The sequence below is a fragment of the Mustela erminea genome, chromosome 8, assembly GCF_009829155.1.
Source record: "Mustela erminea isolate mMusErm1 chromosome 8, mMusErm1.Pri, whole genome shotgun sequence".
NCBI classification, from domain to species: Eukaryota; Metazoa; Chordata; class Mammalia; order Carnivora; family Mustelidae; genus Mustela; species Mustela erminea.
The window spans coordinates 67,922,044-67,940,383 of NC_045621.1; the positions used below are offsets into that span (position 1 = coordinate 67,922,044).

Genomic DNA, 18,340 nt, shown 5'->3' on the forward strand with positions numbered 1-18,340 from the left:
TCTCCACCCCTCCTCCCTTTTGCTGATCTGACTGCTCTTGTTGGTATTCCATTTAAGTGGTTGAAATTGGTGCCCTGCCTTCACTTTTTCCCCACCCTGGTAATGGTGGACGTTTCTGAGCTGGAAGACGAGATGAATGTTGTGGATAATAAAGACACTTTGAGTGTTTCTTTATTGCATGGGCTCCCTTGTTCTTGGTCAGAGACACACCTATTGTAAAATGTCCCTAGTCAGGTAAGAACCAGAACCTTCCGGCTCAAACATCACGGGACCTTCACAGTCACTGAAAACTAGATTTAGTTCCAGCATGTTTCTTCAAGGAGACCGGGAGAGAGTCTCTTATAAAATGTTTGGCCAGGACAAGATGACTAGTTTTGTGGGCCGCATAAGGGAGGCAGATATTCTTTAGGCCCGTGTGCCATGGAGCTCAAAGTACTTAACAGACCTTAATTATAACTGGCCATGCTCTTGTAAACTGTAGAGGTAGATAAGTGAAAGTGCTTTAGTGATGTTCTGCGATGAAACAGAAAGGAGATTTGGGGTGGGGTGGTTTAGAGCACAGGATGATCAGAGAGTATGGGGCCCAACTTCTGTTTCATTACTTGGCAGCTGTGTGACACCAGACGAGTTACTTGTCCTCTCTGAACCTGCATCCACGTCTGTAAACTAGGTGGTGATAATGGTGTCTGCTTCTTCATGAACTCAGAGTGCCTCTTCTATAATGAGACATGATAGCTGCCAGTGCATTCTCAGTAATAGCTTGTTTGCCCTAATTTGCGGGTCGGATATGTGTTTATGTGATTTCTTGGAAGGTCATTAGAAATCTAGTCTTTGAAAGTGAGACTGCAGTTCAGAAGGGAGTGTCAGCCTTTCAGTCACCTTTCTGTGGAAGCGCGAAAACCCGAGGCAAGGAGGTGAACAGATTTGTTCCACTGTGAATTTTAACTTGCACTTGCCCAACTGGATCAGCCAGTTAGTACAGTTAAATAGGGTTTTGGTTTTCCTTGGCTGCTCTTGCCATCACACATATGCGCGCGCGCGCACACACACACGACCAAATGCCTGCCCTTGAGGAGTTTATAGCCTGATTTAAAGCAGGGCGGGGAAGCTTGCTGTGGGGAGGGTGAAATATGAGTGCGGAGGGTTGAAGGCTGCTTCACGTGTAAAGCCTGGAGCTGTTTGGAAATTCTTGGTGAGGAGAGCTCTGGGGCAGCCAGGTAGGCTGGCAGGAAACTCTTGAGGGAAGGCTCCGGGGCCTTTGTGTGCTGGGGAGGTGGGGGCAACTCGTGCTGAATGGCTGGGCGTGGCCCCCAGGTGTGGCAGGCAGGGTATGGCGTGGAGGGAGGTGCTATCCCTCCGTGTCTGAGCCTCGCTTTCTTTGTCTGAGATGCAGACGCCTGCCTGCCGATGACTGAAACATTTGAATAAAGGTCAAGGTGAATAACTTTATAATTACAGTCTCCTATCCACGCAAGCAGTCTCCCCCCTCCTCAGGGTTGCTGCCTCCCCTACTCAGAAGAGCATGGGAATGCGAGAGCAGTATCTACCTGGGCGCGGGGTGGTTGTAGTCTGTGAGCACATCCAATGCCACGGCTGTGTCGGGTACTACCTCAGCTGTTGTGCTCAGGGAGTAAGGGAGAGCCCCTGCTCCCCTGGACCGGCAGCATTCTGGAGGAGAGATGGAGAATTGACACAAAAAAAATGGGATATGCTACTCTCAAGTGCTGATAAGGACTGGGGATATGATGAACCAGGGCAGATGTGGGGAGAACAGAGGGAGAGCTCCAGCTGGGATGATCAGGGTAGGGCCTTTCTGAGGTGGTGGTGACGGGTGTTGAGCCACGACGGATGTGAAAGAGCCAGGGCAAGAATGTTCTGAGCCTGAGGAAGCAACTGCAGAGACCCTGAGATGGAAGCCAGGTGGGTGTGGTTGAAGGACAGAAATCAGGCCAGTGTTGGGGGAGTGAGTGGGGACAGATGAAGGGCTCTTCCAATAGTGTCCTGCGGAGCACAGCACAATTTGAATTTCGTGCCAGTGGCCGTGGGGGCTGATTGGGGGGTGGTAAGCAGAGGACTGGTGTGATGTGCCTCACAAGGCAGAGAGAACAGTGGTTGCTCTGGGGGGGATGGGGTGGGGTGAAAAAGAGCGGAAAGGTGTAGACCAGTTGAAACGATACTACCCTGGTCCAGCTGTGACCAGACAGTGGCGTGCATAGCAGAGACATGGGTCAGAGTGAGATGCGAGGCAGAGCCAGGAGGAGGTGCAGGTACCCTGGATATGGGGTGGGAGGGGAAAATGAGCCATTATTGAGGGGGCTCCTAGGTGCCTGGCCTGAGCACTGGGGTAGAGAGTATATGTTTGCTAAGTGAGGGAGGGAAGACTTCTGGGGAGCATGGAGGGGAGTGGGCTTGTGTTTTTGAACATACTGAATGTGAGATGCCTGGCAGGCAATTTGGTATTAGAGTGTGGAGCTTAGGGAAAACATGTGAGCTGAAAGAGCTGTTTTGAGAGTACTCTGTTAATAGAAGGAATATCCAGCACAACGATAAGACTACAGTGAGAGACTAGGGGAGGGTCTGAGATCTTATGGAGAAGGAGCAGCCAGTGAATAGGGCATAAGAATCCACAGGCTGGCACAGACTTTGCTGCCCTTTCTTCAGCCGGGCCAGTGTAGTTCCTACTTGGACAGGATTCAAGGGTCAAAATTGAACTAGCATGGCAAGTCACAGAGACTCTCATATCCCTCTCCTCCTAATAAATAAGGGAAGGGGGCCCACAGTTCTTGTGGGGCAAGACAGTAATGGTCATAGTGGACATAGTTCCCAACTGTGAAGGATATACAGGTAATAGACACTTTGTGTTAAACCGGGGGGAGAAGAGGTTAGAAGGGGCTCTGTCTGCCTGGTACGCTTCTAGAATAATCATTTAAAGCTCTCACAATGAACAGGGGCCCCTGGTGCTTAATCTCACTGGTAAGATTGTGAAGGAGTTTGACATTCTGGGGATTCCTCTGGAATGATACAAAGAAATGTGGTTTAGGGGCACCTGAGTGGCTCAGTCGGTTGGATGTCTGACTCTTGGTTTCGGCTCAGGTCGTGATCTTATGGTTCTGAGACTGAGCCCTGCATCTGGCTCTGCATTCAGTGGGGAGTCTGCTTGAGGATTCTTGTTCTCCCCCAACCCGCCCCAACTTGTGCATGTTCTCTCTCTCAAAAAAAAAAAAAATCTTTTAAAAAATGTGATTTAGAATTTGATTAGGTAGTCTGTTTCCTTGACCAGCTTTCTTGGACCTTCTAGTTCCTCTCTCCGGGTGGCTAATTGTTTTAACTATTTAGGTCTTAAATGCAAGCTGCATAATTAATATTGGGACCTGGGCAGGTCCTCCGTGAAACTTCATTCTTGTTTCCCTAAAATTAGGAAATCAAATGAGATCAAGCTGGGCTCCTTGAGCTCCTCCAGGAAACCAGGGACTGGTGGGGGTCGAAGGGCAGTGACTCTGCCCAAGGGTACCAGGGCTCAGTTCCTGTGTGCGTGGCAGCCAGTGCTGGAGGAGGCAGCAGGCGCTGGGCCTCACACAGGGGGTGACACTCCAGTGGAATGAAAATGTCGGGAAGAGCTGGCAACAGGGCAGATGTTCTGCGGGGAATGGACAGCACTGGCAGAGCTTCTGCAGGGTGTGGGAATGTTGGTGAAGAGCTTGGTGGGAAGGATGCATTCGGAGAGGGAGGGTTGGTCTGATTGGAGCCTGGGTGGTTGTGGTGGGGGAGGTGATGAGGCTGCAGTGTCGTAGGACCAGCTCCAGTGGTGACCTCATACACCGCAGTGCTGCCTTATCTGAGGGGGATACATTCCCAAGACCCCTTGGGATCTTGGCTGCCTGAGACTGCAATAGTACCGAACCCTATATATACTCTGTGTTTTCCTATTCCTATTCCCTATTCTGCTTACCTCTGAAAAAGCTTCATTTATAAGTTAGGCACAGTAGGAGACTCATAACAATGGTAAAATTAAACAGTTACAACAATTTACCATAATAAAAATGGTGAATGTGGTCTCTTAAAATATCTTATCGTACTCTGCTCATCCTTTGTGTGATGTTGTGAGGTGTTTGTTACCTCACGTTTGTGAGCCATGTTCGGTGGCGTGATGAGGTGAAGTGAGGTGACTGATGTCAGCACTGGGACACTAGTGACTCTGTGTTAGCCTACTCCTGACCTTCCGACTAGGGTTGGAAGGAGGATAGCCTGCTTGCGGACCACGACTGACCATGGCTAAATGAAGCTACAGAAAGAGAAACCACGTATAAGGGAGACTATTGTATGGGAAGAGGTGATTGTCCTGTATTTTCTCATCTGTAAGCAGCCATGTGGAAAATCCAAAATGGGTTGAGTTAAAGACCTTCAGAAACATTGGGGCTGTGAATTCTGTGTGTTTCAAACCAGAAACCACGTTCAAGCTTCCTTTGACAAGAAGTTTTAAAGCTTTCTCTCAAAACCCATCTAATGGGCTCATTTTGGTGTTTGTCCTTTTAGTTGAGGGCATTTATGTTATCTAAAGCTACCTTTTGATACCTTCCAGCCTTTCCAAATGTGGTGTGGGCATTTGAGGCAAACTGCTCACTGTGTAAGGTGTTGCTAAGTGTTTCGTTTTCAAAGACTGGTTTTCTCTGTAAATATATTCATCAGTAGGAATCGCTGAAATTAGGGCTGCTGACAACTCTAATAGGTCTAGTTGAGTTGGGGAAGTGGGTCAGCTACAGCGTGGGCCCGAGCACTCGTTTAGTGAGGGTCTTGGGAAGTATTTGCTGAATGAGTGAAGGAATGAACAGATGACCGAGGGGTTGTGCTAGCACATTGGCAGCCAGCATTTCCATGTCATTTTACTCAGACTTACAGACAAAACTAAGAGAATATCACATCATTACAGTCTCACTTTTACATTTAAAAACTCCCAGTGCAGGGGCACCTGGGTGGCTCAGTCGGGCTGTGGGCTCCCTGTGCAGCGGGGAGGCTGCTTCTCCCTCTCCCTCTGCCCCTCCCCCCTGCTCCTGTGCACTCTCTCTTTCTCTCATTTCTTTAAAAACAATCTAGAGCCCTCAGAGGAGTGTCTGACTTGCGCTATGCGGATAACCAGCAGTGGGCAGTGCTCCTCATTGTCTGCTGCTTTTAGAAGGCTCCCTGTAGAAATGGTTGAAGGTTCAAGGTTCCTCAGATTTTAAATCTGCTGGGTTGAAACTGTCAAGAATGAGTTGTGCAAGCTACTGTATGGACATGGCTCGTTTATTAAACGTACTGGCTGAGTGTCCTTGAAGCACTGAGCATGGAGCTGGATGGGAGGGGAGGCAGCAGTGAGCAGAACAGATGTGGCCTCGGCCCCTGGGCAGCTGACCCTGTGACAGGGGAGATGGACAGACAATAGGCAAGTCCTCCAAGGACTGACCATGGCTATTGCTATGAAAGTAAGGTAAATGCGAATGGACACCTGACCTAGCCTGGAAGGTATAGGAGGGTTTTTAAACAGAGACCTCAAGTTGAGTAAGGGGATTCCAGGGAGAGAGGAACGTGTACGAAAGTCCTGAGCCAGGAGAGAGAGCATGTGGTCGAGGGTTTGAAAGAAGCCCGGTCTAGCTAAAGGGTCCAAAGTGAGGGAAAACTTTAACTCAGACTGTGCTCTTCAGAAATACCTAGCCTCAGCAAAAATATTTTAGGTTATCATCAAAATTTAAGTTCCCAGTGGCTGAGGACAATTTACTGTGAATAAGGAAGGAGACTGTTCTAGATTTCTGGCCATGGTAGAAACCCTAGTGCCTATGAGGAAGTCTGTGTCCTAACCCCCTGTAAATTATCAGACTAAGTGGCACGGGGGACTTAAAGTTGCAAGTTAGAGTTCTTCATCAGATGACGTTAAGGCTAAGGAGATTATCCTGGATTACCCATGCAGGCCAGTGTAATCAGAGGGAGCCTGCTAATGTGGAAGAAGGAGGCAGAAGATAGATTTGGAGCCGCATCACTGCTAGCCTCGCAGAAGGAGGAAGGGGCCAGGAGTCAAGGAATGCTGGCAGCCTTGGAAGCCAGCTAGGGCAAGACCGAGTCTCGCATAGAACCTTCAGAGAGTAACTGCCGACACTGACTTTTACTTCTGAGCTACGGAACTGTAAGATGCTAAGTTTGTGTTGTTTTAAGCCACCAAGTTTGTGGTGACGTGTTACAGCAGCCACAGAGAACCAGTACACCTGCCCAAGTCAGGGTCTCCTTGCAGAGATGGCTGTTGCCACCAAGTCATTTGGTAGTAACGACCTCTGATGATGTGTTCGGCTCCAACACATCCTGTCTTTTTTTTTTTTTTTTAATTATTTTTTATTATGTTAGTTACCATACAGTATATCATTAGTTTTTGATGTAGTTTTCCATGATTCATTGTTAACATCTAATACCCAGTGCTCCATGCAATCCGTGCCCTCCTTAATACTCATCACCAGGCTTACCCATCCCCCCACCACTTCCCTCTAAAACCCTCAGTTTGATTCCTGGAGTTCATGGTCTCTCATGGTTTATCTCCCCCTCTGATTCCCGCCCCCCCCCTTCATTTTTTTCCTTCCTTCTAATGTCCTTCATGCTATTCTTTATGATCTGCAAATAAGTGAAACCATATGAGAATTGACTCTCTCTGTTTGACTTACTTCACTCAGCATAATCTCCTTGAGTCCCACCCATGCTGATGTAAAATTTGGGTATTCTTCCTTTCTAATGGCCAAGTAATATTCCATTGTATATATGGACCATATCTTCTTTATCCATTTGTCTGTTGAAGGGCATCTTGGCTCTTTCCACAGTTTGGCTATTGTGGCCATTGCTGCTATGAATGTTGGGGTGCATATGGCCCTCCTTTTCACTACATCTGCATATTTGGGGTAAATACCCAGTAGTGCAATTGCCAGGTCATAGGGTAGCTCTACTTTTAATTTTTTGAGGAACCTCCATACCATTTTCCAAAGCTGTGCCAATTTACATTCCTACCAACAACTACACATCCTGTCTTGAAGCAGCTGGCTGTGATGGTTCCTTAGTACATATTGATTATGCACTGCTGTGAGCCAGAGCCTGCTCTAGGAGCTTGGGATGAGTCTGTGGGTTTAAGACAGAAAGATCTGTGCCCTCTGAGAGCTTTAGTCCGTGTGCCGCACAGCCCTGAGCTCCACAGAGGGCTGATGAGAGTAGAGATTTCTAGCTCACCACCACTGGATATAAACTTGTGAGTGCAGAGTTCTCAGATCTATTTTTGAAATTTCCAAAAGACTGGTCACCAAAATAAGGAAAACATTTTAAGGTTTCATAACTTATATGTGTATATAGCTACACACACAGAGACAAGTATATTATAAATACACACACACACACACACACACACACACACACACACACACACATTTTGGCTGGAAAGGCTAATAGGAGGTATTAGTCCGATGATTGATTTTTCTGGTTGCAAAGGAGAGAGAAGCAGGCCCTTTCTCCCCCATGAAAGAGCCTGACGCAGGCAGAGTTGCCAGGTTTAGATAAAAGCACAGGCAAGCTTTAATGCCTCCTTGCTTCTCTTTACCAGGTGGGGAAGAGAGGAGAAGAGGATCTTTAAGGAGAGGGAAGGACAAGACTCCTTAGCAATCTGGGCAGGCTATCTGGGGTGCTGATGGTAACTGGGGGTGGTGCAGAAGTACTGTCCTGCTTCTGGCTGGAGGGAGAAGTATCTGTCAGTGGACACCTGGAGAGTCCATGTCGTTGGTTCTGGAGATGGCCTCTCCTAAGGCCAGGAGAGCTTTGGTGACCAGACATGGTGACCTCAGGTAGCCCAGACGTGGGGAGATGGGTTGTAGGGCCTCCCAGGCCAAAATAACTCACTAGTGCTTGTGAAACCATCCCCAGATCCAGCCATATAACTGGAATTTCAGGCGCAGGGTTTTAAAACTCAAGCTGTTGCATCAGTCAAGTTCCATTGCTAGCTTTATATCTGAGGCTGGGGTGACTGCATAATTTGTCTACCAAACTGGAATTATTTGTGTGAGGGAGAGGGAGTCCAGAACAACAGGTGTGAGCGAGGACTATTCTGGGAAGGCCTGGGTGCGTGGTCAGCCGAGCTAAGAGCTGAAAACTTGAACCGCTCTGTGGATAGTCTGGTGAGCAAAAATGACTCCATACAACGTGGCCTCTGTGTCGAGGGGACTAGGGTTTCCAGGAGAGAAGGTGCGACCGAGGGGCTTTCCTGAGATGCTTATCCACAGCCCAGGGGGCCTTGAAGAGTTGTTTTCTGTATAGCCTGGACTATAATGCAAGATCCATTTTTTTCACCTCCAAATCATTTCACCTTATGTATGAGTTCTTAAAAAGTTGTTCTCCTATGAGAGTTGCCTTCTTGATTACTTTATTTTGAACAAGAAAGTTCTTTTTGTTATAAATACATTAGCCTAATAGGATCTCCATCAGTTATAATTGTGGATGCGGATAGAGGTTAAATTGGTTTTAAAATATTTTAAATAAAATAAATTGCTTTTAAAAAGGAGGCAAGGAAATTTACCTCCCATTTAGTAATAATTCCTCAGGATTTGACACCATAATTGCAAGTCTTGGTTTGTGTTTATAAACTTTAAAATGTCCTGGGAATGCTCCTGAAAACTGAGTTAGATACGGTTTTCAGAAAGTAATATCAAAGAAGTGTACGGAGTGTGAATAAAATCACTTCATGGAATACAAGTAAAGCTACTTTTAATGTTTAATATGTTATTTAAATGTTTGTACAGAGGATCAGATGTCAATTGGCTATTTCATCTATATTAAAAAAAACTTGTAATACAAATTGGCCAAAAAAAATACGTTTTGAAATTTTTTTTTTTCCAAGTGAGGAAATCGTATCTGTAGGCATCCATAGTCGATGAGGGGTGGTAGTAAGAGGCATTTTGGGAATAGCTGGGAGAAAGACCTCTTCAGACTGCAAGGAAACAGGGCTGAGGTGAACATTGGATTCCTTCACATGACTGGGGTTTGACTTAAGGTTGCAGATGGTGGACTCGCTGCGCGGTTTCCCTCCAGGCTCCTCAAGGCTCCATAAAGGGTGAGATTAGGTTACTACAAAACAGGAGGCAGATGGTCTGGCTTAGGACTGTAACAAGGGGGAGGAGCTACAGTCCGGAGCAGGTCGTGCCGGGACTAGGGCAAACTGGAAAGGGTTTGCCTTGTGACTGCCCTGGGAATGTTCAGGTAAGGCAGGGACTTGGGACTGAGGTCTAGATCTGGAAGGGGAGGTCTCTGTGCAGGACCACAGATGCCAGATAGCACCATCAGCCCCCATGTCTGTACAGAGTATAGGCTGCTGCCATTCACACCCTGGCCAAAAACGAAACCAGAGCACTTTTTTGGTTGGGTTGGGGGTAGGGGATGGAAAGGTTGGCAGGTTTTACAGAGCTTAAATTGATTACAGCTCAAAAATACAGAATAGATTCTTACAGACAAGACGGTTATGGTTATTTAAAAAAAAAAAAAGCACCTAAAAACCAGGGTTTTTTTAGTGTGAATGCTGGCACCCCCAAAATTTAAGGCTTCCTCCTCTAGCATTTGCTTTACAAGTGGTTTGCAGTCTGATGGCAGCTCCCTACCCACTCAGTGTAAAGTGAATCCTGACCCCACCCAGGGCTCCCTTCAGAATTCCTACTCAGGGTGACACCAAGCCAAAAATGGACATTTTTTAGACAACACCAACACAGGAGAACCAAGGAGTATGAGGCATGTGGTGAGAGCTAGCAGCATAAAAGGGAATGGCTGGAGTAAGCCGAGAGAAACACTGGAAGAAACAGATAATCCAGGAACAGAACAAGAACTGGGTCGGGGTTGGGGGAAGACCTTACAAGTGAAATGCAATGCTTAGAATGTTAAGAACGCGTTGATCCACAAATTAAGAATAGAGTGTGCTATTAAGTAAAAGGCACAACCGGAACCAAGAAAGATCTTCTGGAGATAGAACTCCTGAAATTTAACTTTTTCCGTAGAAATATTAGAAAATCAAGTTGGAAAAACCTCAGAGCCATAGACAGGGAGGGAGGCCAGAAGACCCAACACCTGAGCAGTTAAGGGGTTCCAGAAAGAGCACAGAAAATGGGACGCATGAAGTGATCAATGTGCCATGAGTCGGTCGGTCGAAAGAGCATGCAGTCAGAACACAGTAAGTGAATAAAGGCTCACGTGCAGGTGCATGGTTGTGCCATGCAGAATGCCTAGGGTAAGTGAAGAGACTGAAGGTTCAAACAAATGAAAATTGGACTTCCATTAGGATTTTCGTTGGCACCGCTGGATACTAGGGTAAAGGCTGTAGCATCTAAGTTCTGAAGAAATTGTTTTTCAACCCAGAGTTCTACAATGCCATTTTTGTATCTGGAGGGACTAAGTTTATTTGTCATGTACTATACCCTAGGATGATTTTTAAGAAAGTAATTAGAATAAGAGGGAAACCTGTTTTCTGAAGCAGATGAACCCAGCAAGGCAGTCCTAGAACAGTTCGTGCAGTTGCAGAAGATCTGAGGCCTCTGAGGAGGAAACCCGAGCAAAGAAGCAGTCCTGATTTAATACAAGGTATGCAAGGGAGCTTAGAAATGATCGAGGCAAACAGTGTAAGGAAAAAGCAATGAGAAATGCCAAGACAAGCCAAAGTCATGGTTCAAATGGGAAGTACAGCAAGCCGTTGATAGAATGAATGGAAGAAACGTCTGTTTGACCTTGATGCTGGGAGCAGTTTCCTTTGAGGCCAAGGGCTCTGATACTGGTCCCAGAGAGAAAGCACATAAGTTCAATGTGGTCTGATTGAACACTGAATTTTTACCTGGTTATGTAAAAGAGCAGGTGTCTTGTGGTTACACAAGACAGCATGTAAGTGGTAGCTAGTCTGACAATAGTGTAAAAATTTAGCTAATCGGTGGTAGGAGTTGGGGGGAAAGTGAGGGAGAAAGGGTCAGGGTGCTGATGGCTGCATCTCACCAGGGAAGGGAGAGATGGTATGGAAAGTCAGTGAAGGGAAAATAGAAGGTTAAATACATTGTGTAAAACTTTAGGGGTAACAAATGGAAGAACTAAGATAATATGGTTACTAAACATGGGAAGGAAAGTGAAGTAGCAAGTAGTGTAATAGTGTAATTTCTTCCCTTTTCATGTTGTGGGGTCCTCAGTTATCATCCAAAGCTGACAAATCAAGAAATAAAAGTAGAAGCAGAAGTCATGGAGATACAGAGAAGTAAATCCAGGTTTTTTTTTTTTTTTTTTTTTTTTTTTTTTTAAAGAGGTTTTCCTCGATAATGGGGCTTGGGATGAGTTTGGAATTTGCTGCTTTCCATTATAAGTCCTTTCTTACTTTTTGGTTTCTTGTCATTTATTTATATGTATTTAACAAAAATTAAAAATGGAGTTTGAACTTGGGTTAAAGGTAGAGGTGACACAAATGCCATGGTAATGCCATCTTTTAATTTTTTTTATTACTTAATTTGGACAAACTAAGAAGGCTGCACTTTATATTCACCAATAATAGTGTCCTTGTTTTAATGAAGCAATAGTTCATATTTCCTGGGACAAAGTCGTGGAGCTAGAAGGCAGAATCTTTAATCCTTGAGGAAACGAATTACTGCCAAAAACAATGAAGCAAAGCTGCTATTGTCCTTAGAGTTTTAAAAGTGGTCCAGTGTTTAGATCTTTTGGTTTGAAGTAGTTACACAAAAGTATACCAGCTCTATTTGGGAGAGAACTTGAGGATATGAAATAGGAGTGTGGCTCTCTTGAAGTCTGAAATAACCCTGAAATAGCATGAGAGTGGGTCCCGAATACTTGTGCCAGAAATTCTCATCTAGACTCCACAAAGACCTGAATTTATATCCTACCCTCAGTTTTATGTCAAGTTTGTGTCATCATTAGCCTTTGATATTGTATTTTGCTATTTCAAATTTTATTTTTTTCTTTAAAGATGATGTGGTTTTGCAGGTTTTAGTTTTTTTTTTTTTTTTTTAAGTTTTATCTAAGTAATCTTTACACCCAACCTGGGATCTGAACTCATGACCCCAGGATCAAGAGTTGCGCATTATTCCTACTGAGCCAGCCAGGCGCCCAGAGTTTTGTATTTTAAATGTGGCTTTTCAATATGTTGGAATCCCAGGCCGGGTTTTTATATCCTTATAGCTTCAAAATCGTGGAGGTGATTGTTCACTAGCCCCGTGGAAAGCACTCTCAGAAGTAATTCTTCCTGTTCCTTTTGGTGTCTAAAACAATCCCAGTTCAAACTTAGATCCTCACCCTTCCTTGACAGTTTTTCTTTTGACCTGATAGGGGACTAGGCTTCTCAGACCCCCTTATGTTAATTTCTGCCATTTCCCTTTGAAGGCCGCAACTTCTATCCCCCGTCCCTGTCACTGTGAATGTGACAGTTGAATTTGTCACTGTAGTTTTGAATTCCTCCATGCATACGGGGTGGGTCAGTAGTGACAGCAGCTGCTGTCACTGCTTCTTAGGAGGAAATGACCTGACTAGCCTAGCAGCTGCTGCCCAAGTCCCGGGCGTTGCTGTGGGTGTCCTGGCAGTGCCCAGAGAATGTGTGCTGCTTACACTGAGCCAGCGTCAAGGGGCATTGGGGTCAAAGTGAAGAAAGCTGGGATTTGAACAGAAACTAGGTTCTGGTGTGGCCTTTGTGTTCCTCTGCATGCTGACTAACCCTTTTGGAGGGGTACGCAGTCTGCTAACTCAGGAGCCAGCGGTGTTTGAATGGCTTAGTCCAGTGCGCATCCTGTAGGACTTGGATGGGCTACATCAGGAATGGTGCCTTTGTTTGACTGGACACAGCTCTTTTTGATCATTTGTTCCTGCTAAGCATAACCTCCTCGAATGGGCAATGACCTCCTGATTCAGTCAGGGTTCAAGCTCCATTAAGAGTCTGCTTATTTCCTGACCCAGAGAAGACCACTTTTCCCTTGAGAATTAGGACACCTGCCACTTGAGTTTGGTTGGGGTTAGTTACTGTGTTCTTCCTTCGAGGTGCTTCCTCATGTTTTCTATGATTCTGATTTTATCCAACTTACTTGCACCTGCCCCCCCGCCCCCACTGGTCATTGTTTTCCTGATTGTCCTATGAAGTGTGGTCCCAGGGAACCAGATGCAGCCAGAGCAGGGGCAGCCCCCCTGGTGATCGCTGCCTCTCTTTCCTCTGGCTGATGGGTGCCCGAGGCCAGGGACCAGAGGGCTCTGCCAAGGGCTGCAGAGCACCCGGGCCTCCCTCCATCTAAGGTAGGACAGATTCTGGAGTGGGCTCACTGTGCCAACTGTCCAGGGCCCTGGGAGGAAGAACTGTGCTGTAAACACGTGGGGGTAGCCCCCCCCCCCCGCCAGAAGGCAATGTGGCTGTTTATGTTATTCTCCAGAGGCACATTTCTCTTATTTGCTGAGTTCTCTTTTCTTCTGTGTTTTCTGCCCCTCCCCACCCCCTCAAACCTTGCCCTTTCCAGTCTTCTGTATGGTTGGCTTTCCCCTGCAGTAAAATGTGTGGACTCCTACAAGAGCTTGGCGTTTTTATTCTAAATAGCACCATAATAAATTTTGTTAAGCATAAAAAGAAAAAAAAGAACTTGGTATTTTTAGCACATGTGAAATTGTGCTGCTACAGTCTCTGTAACCAGTTGGCAAAGTGGAATGAAATGCCTCCTCTTTCTCACTTGCCTGCTAAAGGCTTGCCTTAGCCACCTCCTGGCTGAGCAGAACACGTGGAGGGCATGGAGGGCGGAGGTACCAAGGAGGGAGAACTAGGCAGTGGGCAGGCAGTTGGGAGAAAGGGGGCTGGGGGTAGGGGTGGGGTTGGGGTGGGGAGCTGCGGGTCTGCTCTGAAGGAGGACCGACTGTCCGACTGCAGAAAATAGAACAAGCTCTGCAGCTTTTGAAACAACAGGAAAGCCGTCCATGCCCCTCCCCTGTAGAGCACAGCAGTGCCGGCAGCCCCTGGGCTCTGAGGGCTCTGCAGGTGCACATCTCTGGCCCTTTACCCCAGAACCCCCGGCTCTGCAGAGCAGACTGGCTCATCCCCCAGCCCATAATGTGGCATCACTGATTCCTACCCTGCCGTGTCCTCTGGCTCTTGCCCTGTCAGCCTCTGCACACTCCAGGCCCCTCCCTTGCCACCTCCCACCCCACGGCTGCCTTGGGGACCCCGTTCCTTGCAGGCAGCTTTGAGTGCCCCCCGCCCCCGACCAAGGCCCACCACCTGGGCTGCTCTTGGGTTTCATACCTGCCTACGGGTCTGGTCCCCGAGGGCCAGAGTTTGGCAGGGAGGGGGCAATCCTTGCTCATTCTAGAAGGCTCTTGAAGGTTCATGGAATGAATGTCTGAATGAGTAAGTACGATGAACAGGAACTAGCAAGCCCAGCACCTGCCTTGGGTAGCTTGCTGGGCTCCTCAGGTGCCAGGCTCCTCGGGTGTGGCTAAGGAGAGGAAGTGGTCAGAGAAGACTCTGTAATGACCTTGGAACTCCGGGGCTGCTCTTTACAGCCTTCCTGCTGGAGCTGGTTGCCTCTGCAGATAACCTCTCCCCAGTCTTCACCCCGCCCGATTCCAGGAACGCTTTCACTCTGCCTGCTGGCAGCCTTTCCATATTTTGCCTCCATCTGTCGGTTAACAGAGCAGTTCTTGTTTCTGTGTTTCATTGTGTAGGTTTTGCCCTTTCCCCTAGGTTAAAAATGCCTTATAGCCTAGGAAGCATTTGACAGGAATGGGAAAAATAGTGTTCCAAAGTAATTTTTTGTCCCTACACATATATATGTGTGTGTGTGTGTGTGTGTGTATGTATGTATATATCTAGCGGGGATCTTAGGGGATCTTAGGGGAGAGTAATTATCCTCCTTGCAAGGCCTCTGTTTTCTTTTCTGTAGAATTAGAGGGCTGTATGCTCTCTGCTGTTTCCCAGGCTCACATCCTGTGACTCAGTGCTTTTGAGCCCAGCACTTGGCTAATCCCGCCCAGTCCCTGGGTCAGGGTTCCTTCCCCAGATCAGCCAGGTAATTGAGCTCGTTCACTTACGGCCGAGTCCAGTTCACCTCTCAACTGTTTTGGGGAGCTCCTGGGATCTGGGACAACATTGGTGGAATGTGTGTGTGGTGGTCCTGTGGTGATGCCTCTGGCCCTTTACCTTGCCCCTACCTCCTGCCAAGAAAACTTTCAGGCCCCAGGGACCTTGCCTTGGTCCTAAGTCTCCACTCCAGTTCTCTGTGTTGGTTCATGCTACTCATGCCTTCGTATGTGGGACAGAGTGTGGGTGCAAGTGGGCTGTGCCTGCCATGCAGGGATGTGGGAGGAGGGATGGTGCTAGGGACGTGTGTTCCCACTTGAGCCAGCCCTTATTCTAGAACACTGTGCTTCGCTGGCCCTCCCCTCCCTGGACAAACTCTTGCCCCCTCTCTGTTTTTTGAGTGCATTTCCTTCTGTTGCACCTGCTGCATTGTGTCAGTTTAAATTTTCCTTATTGTTCAATCCTTTATTGGGATCAGAAAGACAGGTAGGAGGGACTGTTTTGTTTGTAGGGTTTTTTTTGGTGTGTGTATGGTTTTTTGTTTTTGCATCTGAGATCTGTGGGTTTCTTAAAGGCAGGGAGTGGCTTGTTTTCTGTTTGAGGAGTTGTTGGTTCACATGTGTGTGTGTCCAGCTCTTTCCCCCAGCTCTAACCTCATTTCTCTATCCCCTGAGGTGTGTTCCTTCCCTTTGTTACTGTTCCTAGCTGTTCTGTGAGTCAACCAGACCCACAGATGTGTGTGGACAGCATTATCAAAAGGAGCCCTGCAGAAACAGTGGGTTTCTGAAGATCTCTCCTGGCTGTGAAACTGAGATTTTTAAGGCTTGTCGGTTGGATTAGGGCCTCCTCTTTTTTTTTTTTTTTAAAGATTTTATTTATTTATTTGACAGACAGAGATCACAAGTAAGCAGAGAGGCAGGCAGAGAGAGAGAGAGGAGGAAGCAGGCTCCCTGCCAAGCAGAGAGCCCAATGTGGGGCTCGATCCCAGGACACTGGGATCGTAACCTGAGCCAAAGGCAGAGGCTTTAACCCACTGAGCCACCCAGGTGCCCCTGGATTAGGGCCTCCTCTTAGTGGAGCTAGCATTATTGGGGAGGGAGGGAAGAAGGCATAGTAGGATACCGAGTACACCAGTCATGCTGCCTAGACCCTCCCTGCCATGTCTGCAGACTGATGGGATGTTGGAGGCTGAACCCATTTGGGTCAGGAGTTCCCAGAGTAAGAGCTGCTCTGGAAAGGCAGAGAAAGAAAGCACGAGAGCCGGGCAGAGGGAAGGAGACTAAGGCCAGTTGTATCTTGGGCAAGTTTAGGTTCTAAACAGTATTATTAAAAGATAAACTAACTAAGGCATATTAAAAAAAAACTTTACAACTTGGAGCAAAAATCAGTAGGAATCTGGCAGCGGCAGGTTGGAAGTGGTTAGGAGTGCTCTGCCAACAGGCACCAGGGGAAAGTCTCCTACAGAGAAAGTAGAAAAGCAAAGAAAAATTATTTAATCAGCTGTAGCTTAAAGCCTGGTTGGCTGTGTGTGATTGGTTGTCCCTTGGGTTTGATTTTATAACCTTGAGGCATTTACAGGCTTAGATAACTGCCACATCATTAAGCCACATGGGCCTAATGGCCTCCTTGTTTAATTAATTAGACAGAATGTGAACCGAAGATTCAGCGTCTAGCCAAAATTACCTTTGAGAAAAATGCCTCAGGAAGGCATAGTGTTAGATGTTGACATATCATTGCTTGTTAAGTTTAATGGGGCCATTTTCCCCCTCCAGTGTATGTTGAGTTCCATATGTCCTTGAATTAGGTTTAGGGGTCATGTTCTATAAAATGTATCTTTTCAATAAAACACCAGAATCCTACTCTGAGAGGTGCTGATACCATGAGAGATGGCACACTTTTCACGTTGTTTCAACAACCCCTTTCTGGGCTTGACTCGCCTAGCTGTGTGTGTGTGTGTGTGTGTGTGTGTGTGTGTGTGTGTGTGGCAGGGACCAGCCACAGGACTCCACCCAGCACCTAAGCCAGTGCGGCATCTGGGAACTCTTGACCATGAATAATGCTGACATCTCCACATCACAGTTCTAACTGAAATGTTAATTGTGTTTGTTAAACTCAACTCTCCAAATTCTCTGCTTTGTCAACAGGCTCCTGGTGGGGGCCCCTCGGGCTGCGGCCCTTCCACTGCAGAGGGCCAACAGAACAGGAGGCTTGTACAGCTGTGACATCACCTCCCCGGGACCTTGTACACGGATCGAATTCGATAATGATGGTGTGTCCTTCTGTCCTCACTCTGTTCACTTGGCCAGACCCCACTTGCCTTTTCCATGAGGAGGGAGGGGGAGCCCAAGCCTTTGTTCTTGGAGAGAGAGCCTCTCTTAAATACATGTCTTGACTGTTTCTTGTTTGCCTTGAAAACATCTACTTTTTAAATGACGTTGTGATGCATACTGCCTTGCGGCCCTTCCTAAGCTTGCTTCCTAAAACGATATGGTGTATGGATGTCGCCACCTAGTGTTGTGCTGAGGTTCTACAGGAGGCTGTTGAAAAACTAAATTCAGAGCAGCAAAGAGAATTGTGCATAGCTTGTACTTGGCTGCCCAAAGTTCTCGCTGTTAAAATAGAAAGAGAAAGGCTGTTTTAAATATCAGAGCTCTCTAAAGTGAGAGCTGACCATCATGGATAATTTTGCCCTCTGGCTCCAACAGAGGCTTGTCTTGTGAGGGATCTATGCTGAGCCGAGCAGTTAGCATACTGACAGGCTCCAAGCGAGCCAGATTTGACATACTTGGTCTAAGTAGACTTGCAGATTCACGTTTATGTTCTTCTCTTTTTCATCTTTTAGAAATAACCTTTGGTTTTTTATTTACTTATTAGAAAATGATATATGTTAATTGTGAGAAAGTTGCAAAAGACATCAACCTATATAAAGAAAAATCCCAAAACCATGGGTAATCTAGACATAATCACTCTTTAACATTATGGCATTTTGGCTTCACTCTACTTAAAGTTGTTTAGTTTTCACATTTTTGTAATGATTCAAGATAAAAAAAAAAAGAGGGGGTGCCTGTCTTCTCACTGAGGAAGGCAAAACTTTATATATAGATTGATACTGAAATAGACACATACATGATGGTGTTTGGGGTCTCTCTCTTTTTTGTGGGGGAGAGGTAAAAACTAAATAAGTTGCTTCCCTTTTTGGCATTGATAGAAAGATGTAAAGTGAATCTGAGGCCTTGTCTTCTCTCCTCCAGGAAAGAAGAGAATAGTGCATGCTGT

General features: G+C 46.6%; 1 protein-coding gene across 2 annotated transcripts in view; it reads left to right on the top strand.

The window, feature by feature from the left end:
* ITGA6 (integrin subunit alpha 6) overlaps nt 1-18,340 on the top strand; it is a 74,829-nt gene that overhangs the window by 17,461 nt on the left and 39,028 nt on the right. For both annotated transcript variants that reach the window (XM_032355957.1, XM_032355958.1), the window contains exon 2: nt 17,209-17,333. In XM_032355957.1, the coding sequence (XP_032211848.1) occupies nt 17,209-17,333 (125 nt within the window). The remainder of the gene's footprint in view (nt 1-17,208; nt 17,334-18,340) is intronic.